This window comes from Nuphar pumila, chromosome 9, assembly GCF_984573655.1.
Source record: "Nuphar pumila chromosome 9, dmNupPumi1.hap1.1, whole genome shotgun sequence".
Classification (NCBI taxonomy): Eukaryota; Viridiplantae; Streptophyta; class Magnoliopsida; order Nymphaeales; family Nymphaeaceae; genus Nuphar; species Nuphar pumila.
In genome coordinates, this window is record NC_143257.1 from 31,992,053 (window position 1) to 32,014,102 (window position 22,050).

Sequence of the window (22,050 nt, forward strand, 5' to 3'; positions counted from 1 at the left end):
TGTTTGCTCACATCATGTAAATGTTACATAGGTCAAACCGTAACTACTATTTCTTGTGTTGTTTGCTTTTTCAGACTTAGTAAGGGTATGCAGAATTGTGCTGAGACATGATGTGTCTCACAGTCTGTTTCTTTTCACTTTTCAACTTCGCGGGAGTAGATTGACGGATGTCGATGCATAGAGGGACTCCTATGTTGGACTGGACTTTACTCTTTTATTTCTTTTTTGATTTTTGTATACAAATTCTAAAATTTCATTTATGAAGTAAATGAAATTATTTTGTGATATTCGAATTGCAATGGTTTGATTCTAACTCTGTGAGTTTGGGGATAGTTTCGAATTGGTTCAAAAAAGTCTTCCGCTGTGTTTCAAAAAAAAATAAAATTCCCCCTTGAGATAAGGCGGGCGTTACTTGTGTGTATGTGCATGTGGAAGATTTTGTGCAAAAATATCTTTGTTAGTCTGATTAAAGGGGATCTTACGAAAAAGAGAGGGAGATTTTGCACAAAAATAGCTCGTTAGGGGCAAATGAAGGAAGATCTTACAAAAAGAGGAGGGTTGAAACCTTGAAAAACATTGGATTTTGAGGGTGACATGATCTAAAATTGATGGAGGAAAGGCATTTCTTTTGGGTTGGAATTTTGCATAAAAAATAGCGTTTTTGGTGCAGATTAAGGCAGATCGTACAAAAAAAAAAGGGGGGATGGGCCGGTGGGTTTCTAAGGTTTGGTTTAGGGTGAAACCATGAAAAACACCAAATTTTGAGGGTGAAATGATCTCAAATTGGAGGAAAGGCGTTTCTTTTGGGTGGGAAAGTGAAAATGGCCCCTTTTGTACTAAAAGCCTGATCCAAAATAGGCAGACGAGTTAAAAAGCTTACTGGAAACTTTCAGTTCTCGGTGAGCGTTGGCTCATATGATACAGATCGATAATCATTTTAATATGATTCTTACCTAGTTATCGTATTGCCTGATGGTTGTATATTATGATAGATTGTATATTGTTAGATTAAACAGTTAATTTTGGTTTCTTAATTAATTCAGTACTTGTCTTCTTCTTTACATGTGCCTGCAATGTTTCTTGGTGTTTTTTTCCTATTTGTGTTGCAGTTGCTTTTTTATATATATATATCTTTGCTAAATGCCTTCATTTTTTGCAGATAATTTTGGATCAACCATTTCTTATGGGAGTTCACATACTTTGGGAGTCACAACTAGAATATTATATTTGTCACAATGATTGGGAGGAGGTGTCAAGACTGCTGGAGTTGATTCCAGCAGCTTCACTGCTGGATCGAAGTCTTCATATCCAATTGGATGCCCCACATTTCTCTCCGACAGCTGGATGCAATACAAGTTTCTCAGATCTTGATGGCCCGTCTGATGAGGAATTAGATGAAAGATGCATCATCATACCAAAAGTCAGACTTTTCAAAAATTTATATGGAACTGCGTGCTCTTTGTGGTTAAAAACGCTGGTGGAGGTTAAGCTTGCAAAGCTATTTATATTCACAAAGGACTACTGGGAAGGCACTGCAGAGATTATTACGTTGCTTGCTTGTAGTGGTTTTATTTTTGAGGCATCAATTTGTTTAACAGAGTCAGAGCATGGCATGGATGTACCTGAAATGGAATCATGTCATATTACTAATGATTTAAGCAATGAGACCAAGCTGGCATTACATAAACTTATTGTTCATCACTGTGTCCGTTACAACTTGCCAAGTCTTTTGGATGTTTATCTTGACCATCACAAATTGGCTATGGATGACACTTCCCTGGGCTCAATGCTTCACGCTGCAGTGAGTATGCCAATACCATATCTTATATGTTTGCAGTCTGAGCATTTTACTTTATGGTTTAACACCTTTGCTAATATATGTCTGGTTTGTTCTTTCCCTTGTATTGGCACTTTGGAGTGGCTATTGGGCCTTCTAAGCTTATTCACTAAACTGGCTCAAGGATGTTGTTGACCATCTATGTCACAAAGACATGTGGACACGAGGACCCATGATGCAGGTTCAACTTGCAAGTTCGAAAATTTTTTAGATAATAGGAGACGAGGATACAATTTTTGAATCAATAAAAAACTATTTTTTTGACATTTTAATGTTTAAAAATGCATTTTATTGAAATAAAACTTAAAAAATTAAAATTAATTAAATAATATTAGAATATTGTCTGTATGTGTCAGTGTTTGTTTCCACACGTCTGAGCATGTCTGCTTATGTCACCATGGACACGCCACCAAAATGGCATGTCCCTGTGACATAGTTGACCATTTACTTATCTTCTCCACTCTTGGGTATTGGTTCTTATTGTTCAAATATCTTGTAGTGAGTGTGAATATAAAGTCCAGATTTAGGAGGATGGATATGGGAAAGTGTTATTTTTCTCTACCTCCTGTTGTAGCTGTATCACATAAGCTATCCATTTGTGTTTTTAACATTTTTACAGAAGTTTCTGATTAGCAACATTGTTAGGGTAAAGTTGATATGATGTGGCAAGTGACTCCAGCAAGATTGTCTGTATCTTGGCTGAGCCCTGTTTCATTGGATATCAATTATCTGATGAAAGAAAGAAGCTTGAGCAGTAGCTGAGCCGTTGAACTCTGAAGATACACTTTATTTGGTTCCTCAGCTGCCAAGAATTTTAGCTTGTTGAATGATGTGATCATTAGTATTGTTGTTGATTCTCTCCTGTCTTTGTTTTTCTCATATGGGTGATTCATTGCATTGTTTCACATGCTAGGCACTTTTTTCTGATTTGTCATTTGTAGTTTGCCGTGGCTGAGGTGATCTGATCTTAATCTATAATTATGTTAATAGAATTTGAATCTGTCCAGGGCGAATGTCATTGGGCAAGATGGTTACTTTTCTCAAGGATAAGGGGCTGTGAGTATGATGCATCCTTTGCAAATGCTCGTTCAATCATATCCCACAGCTTCACACTTGGTAGTAACCTTTCTACCTTAGAGCTTGATGACATAATAATTACTGTTGATGATATGGCTGAAGGAGGTGGAGAAATAGCTGCTTTAGCAACTCTTATGCATGCACAGCCACCTATACAGAAATGCCTCTGCAGTGGAAGCATAAATAGGCATTCTAGATCATCAGCCCAATGCACTTTGGAAAACCTCAGACGTGGACTCCTGCACTTCCCTACATTGTGGCAGACCCTAGTAACAGCCTGCTTTGGACAAGGTTTCGATGGTTTTGCTTCTAGTCCTAAAGCAAGAAGTGGTATTCTTACAACCATTCAGTTTATAATATTAATGATATATATTTTCCCTAAGTGGCTGTTTTTTCTTGGTCAATTTTTATAATCACTGTAACCAAACTCTCTTTTTACAGTGTTTGGAGGGTCCTCTTTGTTGGACTATTTAAATTGGAGAAACAAGATTTTCTTCTCAGCTGGTGGTGATACATCATTGTTGCAAATGCTTCCATGCTGGTTCTCAAAGTCAATGAGGAAACTAGTTCAGCTTTTAGTCCAGGTAGATTTATATTCTTGTCAACCATAGATTAAATTGTCTACATTTTTTGAATAGTTAATAGTCTTAGTTAGATCCTTATACAGTACACAAATGTGATCATGAAATAATGGTTAACCAAAATGAGATAAAAAGTTTTGCCAGAATGGTTTCTGTTTTGCTGATAACCAAGTAGCCTGGAAGGAATATTTGAACAGGTTATCTCTTGCATGATTGTGTTGATGCCTTGCACCATAGCCTGGTTTATCTTAAGATGTCTTAGGTTATACAATATCTTACAAAGAGCTAGATCCCCATAGAGTCAAGATCTCTACCAAGGTCGTATAGGAGAAAACTATTTACTCGTTTAGTCTGCCTCCAGTTCAATCCCTGAAAACACATCTTCTCTGTTCTCTCTCCCATCCTTGTCTGTACGTAACCAGTCCATTCCCTCACTCTAGTTTTCACTTTTAGTTTTTAAACATTTTGACATCCTCCTGTTGTTATCACACATAGACATAACAGTTCTAACTGAAACAACCTTTGCTAATAAAACTTGCGAACAGTTCCAATATTTTAAAGGGTTGGCACCACTTAAAAAGTTTTAGGGCAAGTTTTGGAACTAAAGATCTGTTTTAAATGGAAATTATAGAAAAAACAATATTCTAAAACAGAATTTTATCTAACAAAGAGTTGCAAACTCAGATCAGCCGGAAGATATAGAGTCCTTATGGTATGCACATCAACAGGACTCTGTTGAGGGAGGAAGAAGGGGAATATAGGAGCTTCTTAATGCTTCACACTGATGATTGATGGAATAAAATGGGGACAGGAAGAATGAGGCAGAGAGGAGTGGTTGCCATGGATGGCGGCAACTAAAAGTAGGCGATGGATTCAAGCATCACGAACTTTTCTTTGAAAAATATGAAATATCACATATATGTACTTTATCAGACTAATCAAAGGCTCACTCAACAGCTGAATGAGTTCATTACCTAAAAAATTGCACTGTTGACACCTTAATTGGTTCTTAGGGATTTGTTACTAGTAATCAAGAATATCTATTTTTTCCACTCAGACCACCATTGGTTGAGATTAACAAAAAATCTCATGATAACCAAAATGATTTTAGTTGTGTCGAAATTCTGTTGAATTAAATTTGGGTTTTGTTTTTATGTTTAAATATGAACATGGGGTTATTTAACTTATTTTGGTTAAAAAGCATAAAAACCTGAAAAATGAAAAACAAACCTTTGTTTATTTCTTTGTCTAGAGTAATTTATGATAATGGAAATTTTAAATATTATTTATGATTTGATATGACTGATGAGGTCTCTGCTTGTTTGTGATGGAAGCTATCACAGGTGCTAGTTTGATTAACCATGGAGAACTGAGATGTTCTTTTGAAATATTAAATAGTTTATTTAATTTAACTGAATGTTAGATAAGAACAGGGGTGCTTTTGCAAATAACCCCTTCAATAAGAGCTTCCCATGGTAACTCATCATGACATTCCATACCTTGAGCATCTGACATGGAAATAATGTGTTTTTTCTCCTCTTTGTGGATGTATTTTTTGATTATCATTCCATAATTTCTGTGGTTGATACTACTCCTTTTCTGAAGTTTTCACATATCCAATTTTCCTGCTTCTCATAGTTAACTAAAATTTTTTCTTCTGGTATTCCTTTTGAAACCGAACACTGGAAGCTCTATTTTATTCTATTGCATCTAATTTTTATTTAATCCAAGTAGGGTCCTCTTGGATGGCAGTCATTAACTGGTACCTTGCCCGATGGAGAATCTATATTACATAGGAGCACTTCTTACTTTGATGCAAAGGAAAATGCTGCAGTTGATGCCATCTCTTGGGAAGCAGCTATCCAGAAAAGCATCGAAGACGAACTATATACTTCTTCATTTGGGGTACATCAATATCTCTGTTTTATTATCTTAAGTTAATGACATCCGTTTAGCATTCATATGCTTTCTTAAGGATATGATTAATTCTTATTTTATGTTTTTTTATTGCATAATTTATGTTTTTCAACAAGGATTTAATCCTTGTCTTTGTACGGAAAGAATTGTTTTACTCTATTTTCACTTTGGAACTGTGATGAAAATGAAATATAAAAACTAATACAAATTCTTGCTACTAAATTTGCCATTGTTTAGGATCTGAATCATCTAAATGCAACTTGTGGCATGATTTAATTAGGTCACTGCCAATTGGAAGTTTAAAAGCATGAAAAGTTGGCCTTAGGCACATCCTTACCTGATTGCCATATACACTATTGGTGGCTATTAAATTGGTTGTCCTCACTTGAACTTAGCAAGTTAGAAGGATTCCTGATAACACTTTTGATAACACATCTTGGAAATATAGACATTTATCCACTTTTCCATGTTAACTAGTTTCAACCTGAATTCATAAAGAACTCCATTAATCATCAATATTTTTCCTATGTAATGCTTAGTGTGTTAAATGTATGCCTGATTCCTTTCCTTTTTAAAATCATATATTTGGAATTTATATTTATCTTTTGTGCTTTGGACTTCAGAGGTGATGTCTAGGCAATCAAGTTTTTAGTGGCTACAAATGTTTGAGCCACTAATAGTATTTTATTTTTTGCCAGACCACTTTAGTGAAATTCATTGAGAAAAATGGAATAATACAATTGATCTCATTCATTTTACACTTGAAGAAAATATATCAACATTACATACTTATTGCAAAGAGTCTTGAAGAACACACAGAAAACCTATGTACGCTAATCCATATCTCCTATATGCTACAACTGTAATGCCCCAAAATTTTGAAGTTTATAAACCCTTTGAAATAGTTGGAAAATTCCTTTTCTTTACAAAGTTTATTTATAAAATCAGCGGAAATGATTTCTTTAAAAGAAAAAGGACAAGTTTGACAACTTTGGGCACGTTAGCGAGTGAACAAGGATTTACCATGGACGATATGCAATTATACTTAGGAAACCATTTCTTCTATTAAAAGAAAGTGTCAAGTTTGTACAAAAATCCGGATTCCTCTAGGGAAACCGTAACAAAAAACCAAAATGTTCAGGAGAAAAACTACGAGCAGAAACAGTGGATCATGAGGCTATCTCGCAGTCACGTCATCGCCTGTTATGCACCTATTCATCACCTGTACCCATGAAATGAGTTAGTTTCGTGAAAAACTAGTAGGTGAGCACATGAACAGAAAGAACTGAATAAAACATAAATAATTAATGCAGAAAATAATAACTGAGTCTTACATAGATATTGTACATATCAGGTAAAGAACTAGCAAGAATATGCAGGAATGATCACATTTAGGTAGTAAGCTGAAAACTATTGAGAAACTAGTAAGTCTTATGCTAAAATTTATCACAACACAATTTTCAAGCAGTGTGGAAAGGTTAATTTATGTTTCAATAATAGCTTGCCTGCGGGTACACGCAGATGTAGAAACAACTGAGACTAGTTCAGGCGTCTGTTATTCTATGAATTTTCAAGCACCGTGGACAGGTTAATTTATGTTTCGATAATAGCTGGCCTACGGGTACATGCAGATGTAGAAACAACTGAGACTAGTTGAGGCGTCTGTCGCTTTCAGCCGAGAGAGGATTTCCCAAAGGCTGGAAAGTGGCAACGGATGCATCCTACTTCTGCAGAAGTCCATGTGATCTACCACCTAGGATAATGTCTGGTAGTCCCATCCCCTAACTCCAATGACCGGGGAAGCCGAATCTTTGCCCGTGAGTGGTTGTTAACAAGCTGTTCACTGGAGTGTGTGTACCGATCTGCTCTCTTCCTTGACAGATTACAAGGAGCGAATGAGTGTGTCAGGGGTAAATTAACTAACGACTCATTCTATATGCTCTGGTCTTTTGACCAAATGAGCATCTTGCCTGTGAAGGCGATCCCATTTTTATGTGTTTTCAACAATGTGCGCAAAGCATTAATCAAGGTCATAAGACCATCTCATCCAATCGGCGTAATACTAACATGCCTCGCATGTTCAAGAGTACACTACGAGAAAAGGGATATAGGTCCTCAATAGGAGCCTCAGCAGTGTGTTTCACAAAGATATAATGTTTTAGAAACTTATTTTAACATTCTAAATCTTTTGAAACGATCAACAACTTGCCTACATATGGTATGCAATTTTCTCGGATCTCGCATCCGATAACGCAGTGTCAGGATGCTACGCAAGTCTTGACACTGGTCTCGGTAAACAGGCTTCACAAAAGAACCCATCGCCCATCAACTTGATCTTGCCTCAGATCAAGGATTTTCCTGAAACATATCGGGTATACGAAATAGTAGAAAAGGTACTCCTCCCGAATACGCTGAGTCGAGGAGGCTTAGATGCAATAGCACATCACTCAAAAAGGGGGATCAAACTTTACCGGCAGAACTATGCAATCGAAGAACTGGGAACCTCGCAAAGGACCCAATTAACTTCGAGGTTGCATCGTTTAAGCCTCAAATCCACCACGGTTGCGAGAGCGATAGTGGTGGGGGCCGAAGCACATTCCATGAGGTCATAACCATGGAATTCTATGTGAAGAATGCAACAGGGAAAAAGCATCTGCGATGGCAAGGCGAAAACAAAAGACAGTAATGCGAAAAGCAAGAGCCTGGGCGCGAAGCGCGACGGAAAAACAAAATGACAGAAATAGGAAGTGCGAAAGCAAATGACAGGGATCGCGAAACCGCGTCGTTGAGCAAAAGAACATGAAGCAGTAAAAAGCCTGGGCGCAAAGCGCGGCGACAACAGGAAACAGGAAATGCGAAGGCAAAGGACAAGAATCGCGAAACTGTGTCTTTGAGCAAAAGAATAGGAAGCATTAATTGAGAAAGCAAAAGGTTGGGCACGAAGTGCGACAACAAAGCAAAATGACAGAAATAGGAAGTTCGAAAGTAAAAGACAAGGATCGCGAAACCGCGTCCTTGAGCAAAAGTACAGGAAGCAGTAAAGCCTGAGCACAAAGCGCGGCGGCAACAGGAAAAAAATGCGAAAACAAAGGACAAGGATCGCGAAACCGCGTTCTTGAATTAAATACATACTTATATACGTATATGTACATAAATATATAGTCTTTTTGATCTTTAATTATTTAAGCTTGATTCAATTATTTAAGTCCTTGTGCAACTTCCCCTACCTTGGGGTATTGCGAGGAAGAAGCCGTCTACGAGCGTAGGTGATCGTTGGTTCTGTTCGCGGGGCGCGAACAGGCTTCGTTGCATAATTGCAAATATGTGATATTAGCATGAAATATAAACGAACAAGCAAAGGATAGGGAGAAGACTTGGCTTCTCCGCAACACAAGGCAGGGGCCAACGGCTCCTGCTGACTTGAAAAAGAACGGGGCAGGGTCCAATGACCCATGCTGCCAAAGGAACAGGTGCAGGGGCCATCGGCCCCTGCCGGAAATTTAAAGAAGGGCAGGGGCCATCGGCCCCTGCCGGATATTTAAAGAAGGGTAGGGGCCAGCCCCTGCCAGGTTTCAAAAATAAGAGGGGCAGGGGCCTTCGGCCCTTGTTGGGTTTTCAAAAAGAGGGGCAGGGGCCTATGGCCCCTACCGGGAAAACGGGCAAAGAGAGGGAGCACAGGGGCCAAATCCCCCCCGCAGCATTTGGGAGAGGAGGCAGGGGCCACTGGCCCATGTCGGGCTTGAGAAAAAAGGGCAGGGGCCATCGGCCCCTGCTGGATTTTAAAAAGAAGAGGGGCGGGGGCCGATGGCTCCTGCCGGAAGGTAAGCAGAGAGAGAGAGAGAGTCGTAGGGGCCTTTGGCCCCTGCCTGCAGCTATCGGGAGAGGAGACAACAAGAGGGAGGGGGAAAGGATAAAGAGAGGGGAGGGGACACACCTGGGGGCTGCCAGAGAGGGGGAACTGAGTTGAGAGCTCGCCGCAGAGGGGGGAGGTCGCCGGGCTGCCTCGTCAGAGAGGAGGAGAAGGGGTGAGAGGGGGAGTCGAGCGGGAAAGAGAGAAGAGACGGGGGGGGCGGGGAGCTTCGAATGCTTCCCCCTCCCCCCCCCTGCGACGAAGGGGGGGGGGGGCGCCCCCCGATAGTCCCCTGGGCGGCCCATCGTCAGCCCATGACGGTTTGGATCTGGGTTGGATCCGACTCCGGTCCGTTTTTTTTTTAAACTGGGTTTTACTTCCTACCCTCCTTAAAATAATTTCGTCCTCGAAACTTGATTGAATTTATTTCTTAAAGTACAAGTCAGGGTACTTTTCCCTTATATCAGAATCAGGCTCCCAAGTACATTCCTCTATCCCATGGTGCTTTCACCGTACCTTTATCAGAGATATCGTCTTTGATCTAGGCACTTGATCTCGACTGGTCTTTCCTCGAAAGACAAATCCTTCTAAATGTCTACATCATCATAATGGATGATGTGTGACGGGTCATGAACGTATTTCCGAAGCATGAATACGTGAAAAACATTATGGATCTTAGCGTACTGAGGAGAAAAAGCCACACGGTAAGCTGCTTCACCAATCCGATCCAGGATCTCGAACGGTCCGATAAATCTAGGGCTTAACTTTCTCTTTTTTTCAAACCCGAATACGCTCTTTGTGGGAGATACCTTAACAAAAATCATGTCTCCTATCGAGAACGTGAGCTCTCGACGATGATGATCCGCGTAACTTTTCTGCAGACTCTGAGCAGTACGGAGTCGCTCTCGAATCATCTGCACCTGCTGAGTGTAGTGTTGTAGTACTGCAGGAGATTCCATCCTTCGCTCGCCAACCTCATCCTAGTAGAGAGGTGATCGACAAAGCTCTCCTTACAAGGCCTCGTAAGGGGCCATCCCGATGCTAGCGTGATAACTGTTGTTTTACGCGAATTCGGCCAGGCTGGTATGAGAATCCATTTTTCCCTTCTAGTCCATCATGCATGCACGCAACATGTCATCCAAAGTTTGAATTGTGCGTTCAGACTGTCCGTCGGTCTGAGGGTGGAAAGCGGTGCTGAATTTCAATTTTGTACCCAAAGCGAATTAAAGTTGTCCCCAAAACCTCGGGTCGCAATCAGAGATGATAGATACAGGAACACCGTGCAACCTCACAATCTCACGGATGTAGAGGTCCGCCAAACTGTCTAAAGACTGACTAATGCGGATAGGAAGGAAATGTGCCGATTTGGTGAGTCGGTCGACGATCACCCAAATCACATCGTTCTTTCTTCGCGTCCTTGGCAAACTGCTGAGTTGGTGGATCATCTTCCTCTCCTACCGTACACACCTCTTTCTTTGTACCTTTGAAATTCAGCTGTAGGCTACACAATATCTTATCAATCAACATTCAACTTATTATTATTTATTTGTGGCTGAATCTCATCAGCACTTGATTTGACTATATTTATTCTTTCGTTTTGCCTTAAACTTTCAGTAATGGACTTAGTTGTCAAAAGTGTTAGTTGGGGCCTAGGTGGAAGACCCCTAAAAGGACTAGTCAGCCTATTCAGGACCAAAAGAACAAAACATCAAGAAAAACAAAAATATAACAATAAATAGCATATCTTGTAACAAACATATAATTGTGACTATCAATGAAGTATAAGTTTGTAGTTCAATGTAAAATATCACAAAATTTGTAAAATTGCATAACATTGAACATAAGAATAAAAAAAAATATGAATGAAGCTAAAGAATTAAAATTTAAAATTGCATAGCATTGAACATAAGAACAACAAAATTATGAATGAAACTAAACAATTGAAATTTAACATTGCATAACATTGAAGCATATGTATAATGTATTTGCAAAAGTGCCCAAAATAGATTTAATAACTATATAATGTATGCATGTATGTATCTATATAAACCAAGTCAAATAGATTATATACATCAATGCATGTAAAGAACATGAATAAACACAATTAAGGAGGAAAAGGAAAAGGAAAGATGGGAAAAAAGGAAAAGAAGAGGGTGGAGGGGTGAGAGGAGGAAGAAGAAGAAAAGAGGAAAAAAAGAAAAGGGAAGACAAAAGAGAAAAAGAAGGAAAAAAAGAAAAACTAAAATGAAAGAAAAGGAAAAAAGAAGAAAAAAAAGAAGAGGAAGGCAAAAATAGGAGGGTGGAGGGGTGAGAGGAGGAAGAAGTAGAAAAGGATTAGAAAAAAATAAGAAAGAATAAAAGAAAAGGGAAAAAGAAAAAAAAGAAGAAGAAGAAAAAGAGAGGAAGAACAAAGAGAAGAAAGAAAGGGGTGGAGGTGGGCAGAAGATAAAAAACAAAGAAAGAAAAAGAAAATAAGGAAAAAATAAAAACGTAACTGAGAGAGAGTGCCCTTCCCCTTTATATTTACCTTTTTGGAATCCATATTAACCTCTGATTTACAAAAAGGACAAATATGTACCCGCTGCCTAAGCAGGGACAAACTAGGTGCCGACTAGCCAGTTTAGTCAGAAAAATAGGGCCCCACCGCTTATACCCATAAACCTAGGAGGTGGGGTTGCACCTAAACTTTCTAGGCCATCTAGATGATACTTAGGTGCCACTTGTGATCTATTTTCCAGTTCTTTCATTGTCAACTTGTTTATCACAAATGCCGTAGAGTGAAAAGTCACTGTCTAAAAATAGTCATATTACTGAATTGAGTCACTGGACGAATACTTTTTACAATATGGCAATGGTTCCTCTCAACAATGCCATTTTATTGAGGTGTATATAGGTAAGATAATTTGTGATTAATTTCATTTTTATATAGAAAATCAATGAAAACTCTCCACCCCCATTATATTGGAAGTTAAGAATAGACATCAAAACTTAATTTCTATCAAAGGCATGGAATTTGCAAAATATGTTAAAGACTTCTTATTTGCGTTTCATAAAAAATATCCATGAATAGTAAATAAAGCTATCCACAAAAATATCATAATATTCACTCCTAGACAAATAACCTTTGGGTGATGGGCTCCAAACATCAAAATGAATTACCTCAAAAGGCCTTAAAATATTATTATTTGATAAAGAGAAAAGTAAGACATGACTTGCAAATTTGACAACTATAGCAGGACTTCAGACAACTTATTCAAACTAATCTTAGTATTCAAACAATTGGAAACGAGCCTTTCAATAAAAGGCCTATTATAATGGGCTAAACCACTATGCCATATGCTTATTTAACTCATGAACATTGGAAACAAAAAACGAAAGAAGGTGATAACAATGGCAACAACTTCAGACTCAACTTCTCATTCAAACTAGACTTCAAGGACTTCATAGCAGTTTCCTTGAGGATGTATATATTTTTGCATCTTTCCCCTCAATAAACGTTCTCCGTGAGACGATCCTTCACATAAACATAATTTGGGATAAACATGATTCTAGAATTGTTGTCATCCACATGTTTGGAAACTGAAATTAAAATCTTTTTTATAATAGGAACACAAAATACATTTGACAGAGAGAGAGATTTATAACTAGAAATAGGAATAGAAAGATTACTAATATGAGATATGGGATGTCTAGTTTCATATCTAGTTATTGTCACGAAATGGCATGGAACACGAGACACAAGAAACTAAACATAATAACATAGATAAAATCCCAATGCATTATAATGCATTTGGATAGATACAATAAGCCATGCAAATACAAGATGTAAAAAGTTAAAATATTTGTCGATGTGAAATAAATGCAAAAAATATACAAGAAAAATCTCATTACAACACTCATGCACACACACTCAATATACATCCATCTTCTCTCACTTAAACACACACATACACACCCTTTATATAAGGGAGTGAGAGAAAGAAAAGGAGAGGACTAGCCAATGGCTAGTTGGACCTCCTCCAACTAGCTGTTAGGCATAATCCTAACGGCTAGCTTGGTCAATACAGTTTGACCAAAAATAAAAATTACAAATATATTAGTCATTAAATAATGACTAAAAAATAAACATATAAATGCATTAAAAAACACCTATTCTAACTTTACAAGTATACATTTAAGTATACTTAATCTGAATACTAAATACTTAATAGGTATACCTAGAAAACAAAAAGGATACAAGGAATAACAAATACAAAGGAAGCATCGATAAGTATACCTCGATAACTAAACCAAAATATTATATTTATCTTAACACCCTCCCTCAAACTTAGGGTGGAAAACCAAAAGTTTGCAAAAACAAGATAAGGAAAGGTCTTCAAATGCCTTCATAAATAATCTTCAAGATGAGATCTTCAATGTAACGCCCCAAAATTTCGACTTGTGATTTCGAAAACCTTATCGAAAAACCCTTTCAAAGATTTAAAGTTTAATATTTAAAAACAACAGCGGAAGGCATTTAGAAAGGAACACAAGTCAACAATCCTGGGTACGTTAGCTGAAAAACCATCATTCACATGTACAAAATCTTTAAAGAAATTTAAGAAATAAGGCAATCGATTAAAATCTGCAGTTTATTACAAAATGAGCCTTTTATTCCAAAGTTTAATAAATCTAAGAAAAACTCCAAAAAGTCCCAGAGCCAATCCGCCAGCAGAAAGGAAATGAATCTTGATCCACGTTGCACCACGCCATCGGCCGCCAGTGAAGTCCTACTCCTCACCTGCCCATGAAATGGGTCAGTTTCATAACAAACTAGTAGGTGCACGAACAGATAAGTAGAATGAAAATAAAACAGGACATTCATAAGATAAGCAATTATGATATTTAAGCAGTTAAAGCAGTTGTAGTCTATTCTAGCAAATGTAATAAGTGCAAAGAGAAGCAGTGTAAGTCTCAGTCATCTATATCTATTCATGAATATATTATTTAAGTTCTGATATTAACTGGCCTGTGGGTACGCACAGACGCGAAACGTAGAAACAGCCGAGACCAATCCGGGGGTTTATTATGTCAGGTGTTTTCATTAACCCGGATGGCTGACTGAGTCCGCTCCTAAGGGGACGGTCAATGACCAAGAGAGTAAATCCCCAAAGGCATTCGTGGCCCAAGGATGCATCCAACTTCTGCAGAAGTGCCTGGGAATTACCACCTAGGATAATTTATGGTAATCCCAATTCCCCTAACTCCGATGACTGGGGAAACCGAGTCTTTTGCCCGTGGGGTGGTTGTTAACAACCTGTCCATCGGAGTCTTTGTACCATCCATCCTCTCCCTTGATGAACCGTGAAGATCGAATGGGTACGACGGGGTTTTCAAAACCGCCGCCCCATCCTACATGCTCTGGTCTATTAGACTCACTCGAGCATCTTGCCTGTGAAGGCGAAAGGTCACCATTTATGTGATCTCAGCATTGTGCCAATTGCACGCATCGAGGTTGCTACAACCTCATCCCCCAACCATCGTAACCCACATGGGACGTACTTGTCCAAAAGTACGGTTGTACCTCCCTAGAGATACGACTACGATGAGAGGGCAACATAAAATGTTCTATGATACTTTTGGTTCATGCATGTATTGCCTTATGAGCAAATGGGCCTGTGGAGGCCGGTATTATCTCATTGATATCAATAAAGAGTTGCTTGATCACTTCGAGGTACTCAATGACCCCCAGTACTATTTGTATCATACCTGTCTTCAGTTCTAATGATAGTAATTTGTGGGTTTCTCGATAGATAACCCATCACAAAGTTTTGTAAAAATCTGTATTATACTTGGCATGCTCGAATACTAAGAAACAAGAAGTCTCATACAAGATTCATCAGGCAATAACCAATAATGCATCTATAGTAACTTATAACAGTGAGCAAGGCGGAAATACAATAATAAGATCTTTCTAGCAAGGAGTCTACTCGTAGAGCTCACAATAAGCATGTAATTTCAAAACAAATACGGGAGCGGGAACACCATACAGACAATCACCAGTTAAGAAATTCTACGAGTAAGAATGCATGTCAAATAAACTATTCTATCACAGAATCCTTATAATTTATTTCATTCACACAAACCCTTCGTGCGACTTTCCCCTACCTCGGGGTGTCTTGCAGCTGCGTGCGTCTACGCGTGTAGATGATACGAGGCTCGGGCCGCGGAGCCAGAGCGAGGGGTCCGATGCGAGGTCTGCAACAGTGCTACGTTAATTATCATGCGGAAAGTAAAAGAAACAAACCTGCCTACAGGAAAAGAGAGAGGCAATAGGGGTGTGCCCCTACTGGCTGAAATCAGGAAAGCGACAGGGGGCGAACCCCTGCCTGCCGACAACAGTGGGGCGACTGGAACAGAGCCCCTGTCGAAAACAGCGAGGCGACAGTGAGGCCAGCACGAGACGGCAGGGAACCAGCCCCTTGCCGGTAGCATCGATGCGGCAGGGGGGGCAGCCCCTGCCGACAACCCAGAAGCGGCAGGGGTTGAGCCCCTGCCGACAGCCAAAAGACGGCAGGGCTAGCCCCTGCCGACATAGTGAGGGAGAAAGCTCGAGACGGGGGGGGGGGGGGTGACAGAGGAACAAGCCCCTGCGTGCCGAGAATCAAGGGGCAGCAGGGGAGTATCCCCTGCCCTCCCAGAAGCCAAGAGGCGGCAGAGGACGAGCCCCTGCCAGCCTAGCAAAACTAAGGGCAACAGGGGCATTGCCCCTGCTAGCCGAGCAAAACTAAGGGCAACAGGGGCATAGCCCCTGTTAGCCGAGAAAAAAAACAAGGGCGACAGAGGCATTGCCCCTGTCAGCCGAGCAAGACAAAGAGTGACAGGGGCATTGCCCCTGCCAGCCGATCAAGACAAAGGGTGACAGGGGCATTGCCCCTGCCAGCCGAAACAGGAAGGCGGCAGGGGCATTGCCCCTGCCAGCCGAAACAGGAAGGCAGCAGGGGCACTACCCCTGCGCGCCAAAACTTTAGAGGCAGCGGGGCTAGCCCCTGCCTGCCGGGAATCATGAAGCGGTAGGGGCACTGCCCCTGCCTACCGATGATCGGGGGGGGGGGGGGTGGCAGGGGGACTAACCCCTGCCAGAGATAGTGAGGGCTTGGGACGGGGGTGACAGGGAGGGCACCCGACCTCCCGTCGGTTCCCTATCACCCACCGAGGAGAGGGAGTGTCGCAGGGGCCATTGGTCCCCTGCCGGCACTCCGGCGCACCCCCAGAGGGAAGAAGGGACGACAGGAGCCTTGCAGGCCACCTGTCGGCCCTTTGGTGAATACCGGAGAGGCAGGAGGGCACGGCAGGGCTGTACGCTGCCTGCCGGCCTCCCGGCGAGGTGACAGCGAGGGGGGGTGAGGAAAAGAAGAGGGAGGAGAAGAGAAGAGGGAGGATGGCATACCTGGGAGCGGTGGCCGGCGTCGGCGACGTGCGCAGCAGGGAGGAGACCGGCGTGGAAGGGGGGCGAGGGCTGCGAGAGGGAGGAGAAGAGAAGAGGGAGGCGTGATCCCCCCCTCGCCCTCCATCCTTTCTCTTAAAGCCGCAGGGGGCACCCGAAAGGGGAAACCCTCGATGGGTTTCCTTATCCAGCCCAGAACGAACGGGGAGAAGGGGGGGGGGAGTGCGGCGCTCGGGACCCTGCGTCGGGTTACGCAAAACCCTAAAATAAGGGGCCCGGGTCGGGTCCGGACCCGACCCGACCCGGCCCGGCCCGGGTCGGGTCCGGACCCGACCCGACTCGGCCCGGCCCGGGTCCAAACAGTTTTTTTTTTTTTTTTTTTTTAAATGGGATTTTACATCCTACCCCTCTTAAAAGAATTTCGTCCGCGAAATATCTATTACCTTGAAGAATCAAAATACAGGTCATGATATTTTTTCCTGATATCGTTCTCGGGTTCTCAAGTACATTCGTCAATCCCATGATGTTGCCACCGAACCTTTACAAAGGAAATGGTCTTTGATCTAAGCACTTGGTCACGACGGTCGATGATCTCCACTGGTCTTTCTTCGAATGTCAAGTCCCCTCTAATGTCCACATCATCATAATGAATGATATGCGATGGATCGTGAACATATTTCCTCAACATAGATACGTGAAAAACATTATGGATCTGAGCATACTGCGGAGGTAACGCCACGCGATAAGCTGCTTCTCCAATCCGCTCCAGGATTTCGAACGGTCCGACGTATGTAGGACTCAGCTTTCCCTTTTTCCCGAACCGAAATACGCTCTTCGTCGGAGATACCTTAACAAAAACCATCTCACCAATATCGAAGGTAAGCTCTCGTCGGCGTATATCTGCATAGCTCTTCTGCCGACTCTGAGCGGTACGGAGTCGTTCCCGAATCATCTGCACTTGTTGAGTATAGTGTTGCAAGACTATAGGTGCCTCCAATTTTCGCTCGCCAACCTCGTCCCAGTAAACAGGTGATCGACATGGCCTCCCATACAAAGCTTCGTATGGGGCCATCCCGATGCTCGCATGATAGCTGTTGTTATACGCGAACTCCGCCAAACTGATGTGGGAATCCCACTCTCCCTTCCAGTCCATCATACAGGCTCGAAGCATGTCTTCCAAGGTTTGAATCGTACGCTCCGACTGCCCGTCCGTCTGAGGGTGAAACGCAGTACTAAACTTTAACTTTGTGCCCAACGCCAACTGAAGTTGTCCCCAAAACCTTGAAGTGAATCTAGGATCACGATCGGAGATAATCGAGACTGGAACACCGTGCAATCTCACAATCTCTCTAACATAGAGATCAGCGAGACTATCTAACGATTGGTTGAGACGGATAGGTAGAAAGTGAGCCGACTTGGTGAGTCTATCGACGATCACCCAAATCGCGTCATGCTTTCTCCGCGTCCTCGGAAGACCGACTATAAAGTCCATGGTAACATCTTCCCACTTCCATAGAGGGATCTCTATCTGCTGCATGACCCCACCGGGTCTCTGGTGCTCGATCTTGATTTGCTGACACGTTAAACACTTCGAGACATACTCAGCCACGTCTCGCTTCATACCGTTCCACCAATAACTGCGTTGCAGGTCCTTGAACATCTTCGTGCTACCCGGGTGAATTGTGTACCTAGACTTGTGGGCTTCCGCAAGAACTTCATCTCGAAGAACCGGGTCATCAGGAACCCAAAGGCGCTCCCTCAACCATATACTTCCATCCTCCTTCAGACGAAAAGGTGTATCTGCCAATATCGCTTGAGCCTTCAACTTCTCGTAGCGTGCATCCGTTTTCTGTCCATTAATGATCCTCGCAAGCAGCTCAGGTTGAGCAACAAGGTGAGATAAGCCGATTAAACCTTGAGTGACCGCGAAAGGTTCCCATGAGGCTAGGTCTTCGACCAACCTCCATCCAGCAAATAAAGCATTTATCGAGATTTCCGGTGCTTTGCGGCTGAGAGCGTCAGCCACGACGTTCGCCTTTCCTGGGTGGTAGGAGAGGGTGAAGTCGTAATCCTTGAGGAATTCAAGCCAACGCCGTTGTCTCATATTCAATTCCTTCTGTGAAAATAGGTACTTAAGGCTCTTATGATCGGTGAATGCTTCAAACTGCTCCCCATACAAGTAATGTCGCCATATCTTCAGTGCGAACACCACCGCAGCTAACTCTAAATCGTGAGTTGGGTAGTTCTTCTCGTGAATTTTAAGTTGTCGAGAAGCGTAAGCGATCACCTTCCCATTTTGCATCAGCACGGCCCCTAGGCCTGACCCAGAGGCATCAGTATAAATCACGAATCCGCCCTTACCAGAAGGTAAGGTCAAAATAGGAGCACTGGTAAGTCGCTCCTTCAACAACTGGAAACTCGCCTCGCACTTCTCGTCCCATAAGAATCTAGTCTCTTTCTTCAGTAACTTTGTCAGGGGTAACGCAATTTTAGAAAAATCCTGAATGAATCTTCTGTAGTAACCCGCTAGTCCAAGGAAACTCCTGATATCACGCGCGTTCTTTGGTTGCTGCCAACCAAGTACAGCCTCCACCTTTGCAGGGTCCACGGACACTCCTTCCTTAGAAATAACGTGTCCCAAAAACATGACTTCCTCGAGCCAGAATTCACATTTAGAGAACTTGGCATACAACTGTTCCTTTCGCAAGGTCTCCAACACAACTGTTAGGTGCTCTCGATGTTGCTCTCGACTTTCTGAGTACACCAAGATGTCGTCGATGAACACGATCACGAAGGTGTCCAAAAATGGCTTGAACACCCTATTCATCAAGTCCATGAAAGCTGCAGGGGCATTGGTCAGTCCGAACGGCATGACTGTGAACTCGTAATGTCCGTATCTCGTCCGAAAGGCCGTCTTAGGAATATCCTCATTCCTAATTCTGAGTTGATGGTATCCGGACCTAAGATCGATTTTCGAGAAAACCTTGGCCTTCTGCAACTGATCGAACAAGTCTTCGATACGCGGCAATGGGTACTTGTTTTTTATTGTGGCCTGGTTGAGCATTCGATAGTCGATGCACAATCGCAAAGTCCCGTCCTTCTTCTTCACGAAGAGCACAGGAGCTCCCCAAGGAGAAACGCTGGGGCGAATGAATCCCTGATCCAACAACTCCTGCAACTGCTTCTTCAGTTCCTCAAGCTCAGCTGGCGCCATTCTGTAGGGTGCTTTGGAGATTGGTGTCGTACCTGGTAGCAATTCAATACTGAATTCTACCTCACGAGACGGTGGAAGTCCCGACAACTCTTTAGGAAAAACGTCGGGGTAATCGCGAACAACATCTAGCTCACTGATGGGAATAGGCATTGGATCTGACTGGATAACACTAACCAAAAAGGCAGTGCATCCCTTCCGCAAAAAGTTCTGCGCCTTAAGCGCCGTGATCCTCCGGCTTGCTCGAACAAGTCTGGGAATTCTGAATTCTACTCTCGAAGAGCCTGGAGGTGATAAAACGATCTTGCCATCACGGCAAAAGATCTTGGCATGATACTTGTGCAACCAATCCATGCCTAGGATAACGTCAAATTCAGTCATCTCCAGCAGGATAGCACAAGCAGGCAAGTGCCACTCTGCCACAACTACGTCCAATTCAGGTATGAAAGTGGTGCAAACCGTGTTCTTCCCAACGGGGTTATACACGTCTAATGCATTATCAAGCATTTTTACCGTTATATGCAATTGTTTTACGAATTTTTCTGAAACAAACGAATGTGTGGCACCACAATCAAAGAGTGCAAAAGCTGCTTGATCAGCAACAAGAATGGTACCTTGAACGAGATCCCCTTTGGTCAATTGATCGACCGTGGCTGCGTAAACTCGACCCGGCTCTCTGCCACTGCTTGGTTGTGCTCGCTGTTGTTGCTGATGAGGTGGTCGAGGAGGATGAACTACGTTGCCGGTTCGCTTGAGGTCATCTGCTGCTTTCTTCCGGCAGTCGCGTATGAAATGGCCCATCTTGCCACAGTACAGACATCCGCCAGTGTCCCGCGGACAAGATTGTCCCACATGAGGCCTCTTGCACCTGGGGCAGTTATCACTCGACGGTTGCCTGGGCGGTGGAGGGCCCTGTTGTCGCTGGCGTTTTGCTGGAGGAAACTGTTTCTTCCCTGCTTCAGTCTTCACTGGAAAAGGTGGTCGTTGCCCTGTGCCGCCGGAAAATGTCTTCTGCTCGCCACCTGACGCGGTTGACTTCTTGGCTTGTACACTTTTTGAACGCTCCCAATCCTCGTTCAGTAGGGTGGCTGCTGCTACTGCCGCCGAAAAAGTCGCGGGCATGCTGGTGAGAACCCTATGCCTGAGTCCTTCCTTCAGTCCGCGAATAAACTTCCCGGCCCGCTCATGATCATCCTCGAATAGGTGAGGACAATAGCGCTCCAACCGTTGAAATTTGGCGATATAATCGTTCAAACTTAAGCTGCCCTGGCACAGCTCCAGAAATTCCACCTTCTTCTTTTCCCTCGCATGAGGAGGGAAATAGTTTCCGAGAAAAACCCTTCGGAAGGCCTCCCACGGAATCACCTCAGCACCCGGAAACTGCACCTCTCGCGTAGTGTCCCACCAGTCACGAGCGTCGTCCTTCAAACGAAAGGACCCGAACATTGTCTTCTTATCATCAGGAACGGACAACACTTGGAACACCCGTTCCACCTCTTTAACCCAACTCTCCGCCAAGTCAGGATCAACCTTGCCCGAGAAAGTAGGAGGGTCTAGCTTTAGAAATTTTTCATATGTGGCGGTTGGTGCATTCCCAGCAAGGGAACCTGGATCCTGATGTGGGCGACCCTGGTTACGAATCGCCTCAGCTAAGGAGTTGAGGGTATCCATCATGAATCCCCTCTGTTCACGCAACTCATCGGCCATGCTGTGGCTTGAGTTTCCCGCCATCCTTAAAAAGCAACCAAGATAAAAATCAAAAATACTGAAGACGTACCAGTAGGCATAAGTATAGAAACAAAGGCAATAACATAAATCTTTATTCCGAGAGTCAAATATTTAGAATCCAGCTGTGCTGGTACATAAGCAAAAGTTATATTCCGCAGTTATAAATGAGTTCACAGACTCCAACAAAACTGGGTGCGTGCTACCTCCCCTTAGGGACGACTAGAATACTTCTTAAGATATTCCCTTCTATTGCCTGTGCGCCTGAATCTGCGCTTAGGGGTGAAGGGAAGTGGCTCATCGTAGGAGGGCTCCTGCCCGTAAAGGGGCGTCGCCGGAGTATATTTCGGTGAGCCAAGGCTATAATCTGAAGAATCCGTCGCAGGTGTATATGTGGGTGATACACCGCCCACTGGGTCTGCCGGA

General features: G+C 42.7%; 1 protein-coding gene across 3 annotated transcripts in view; it reads left to right on the plus strand.

Moving 5' to 3' along the window:
* Positions 1-22,050, plus strand: part of LOC149828546 (spatacsin carboxy-terminus protein) — a 111,936-nt gene that overhangs the window by 65,144 nt on the left and 24,742 nt on the right. For all 3 annotated transcript variants that reach the window (XM_090017637.1, XM_090017638.1, XM_090017640.1), the window contains 4 exons: positions 1,160-1,801; positions 2,845-3,244; positions 3,356-3,498; positions 5,230-5,400. In XM_090017637.1, coding sequence (XP_089873763.1) covers positions 1,160-1,801; positions 2,845-3,244; positions 3,356-3,498; positions 5,230-5,400 — 1,356 coding nt within the window. The remainder of the gene's footprint in view (positions 1-1,159; positions 1,802-2,844; positions 3,245-3,355; positions 3,499-5,229; positions 5,401-22,050) is intronic.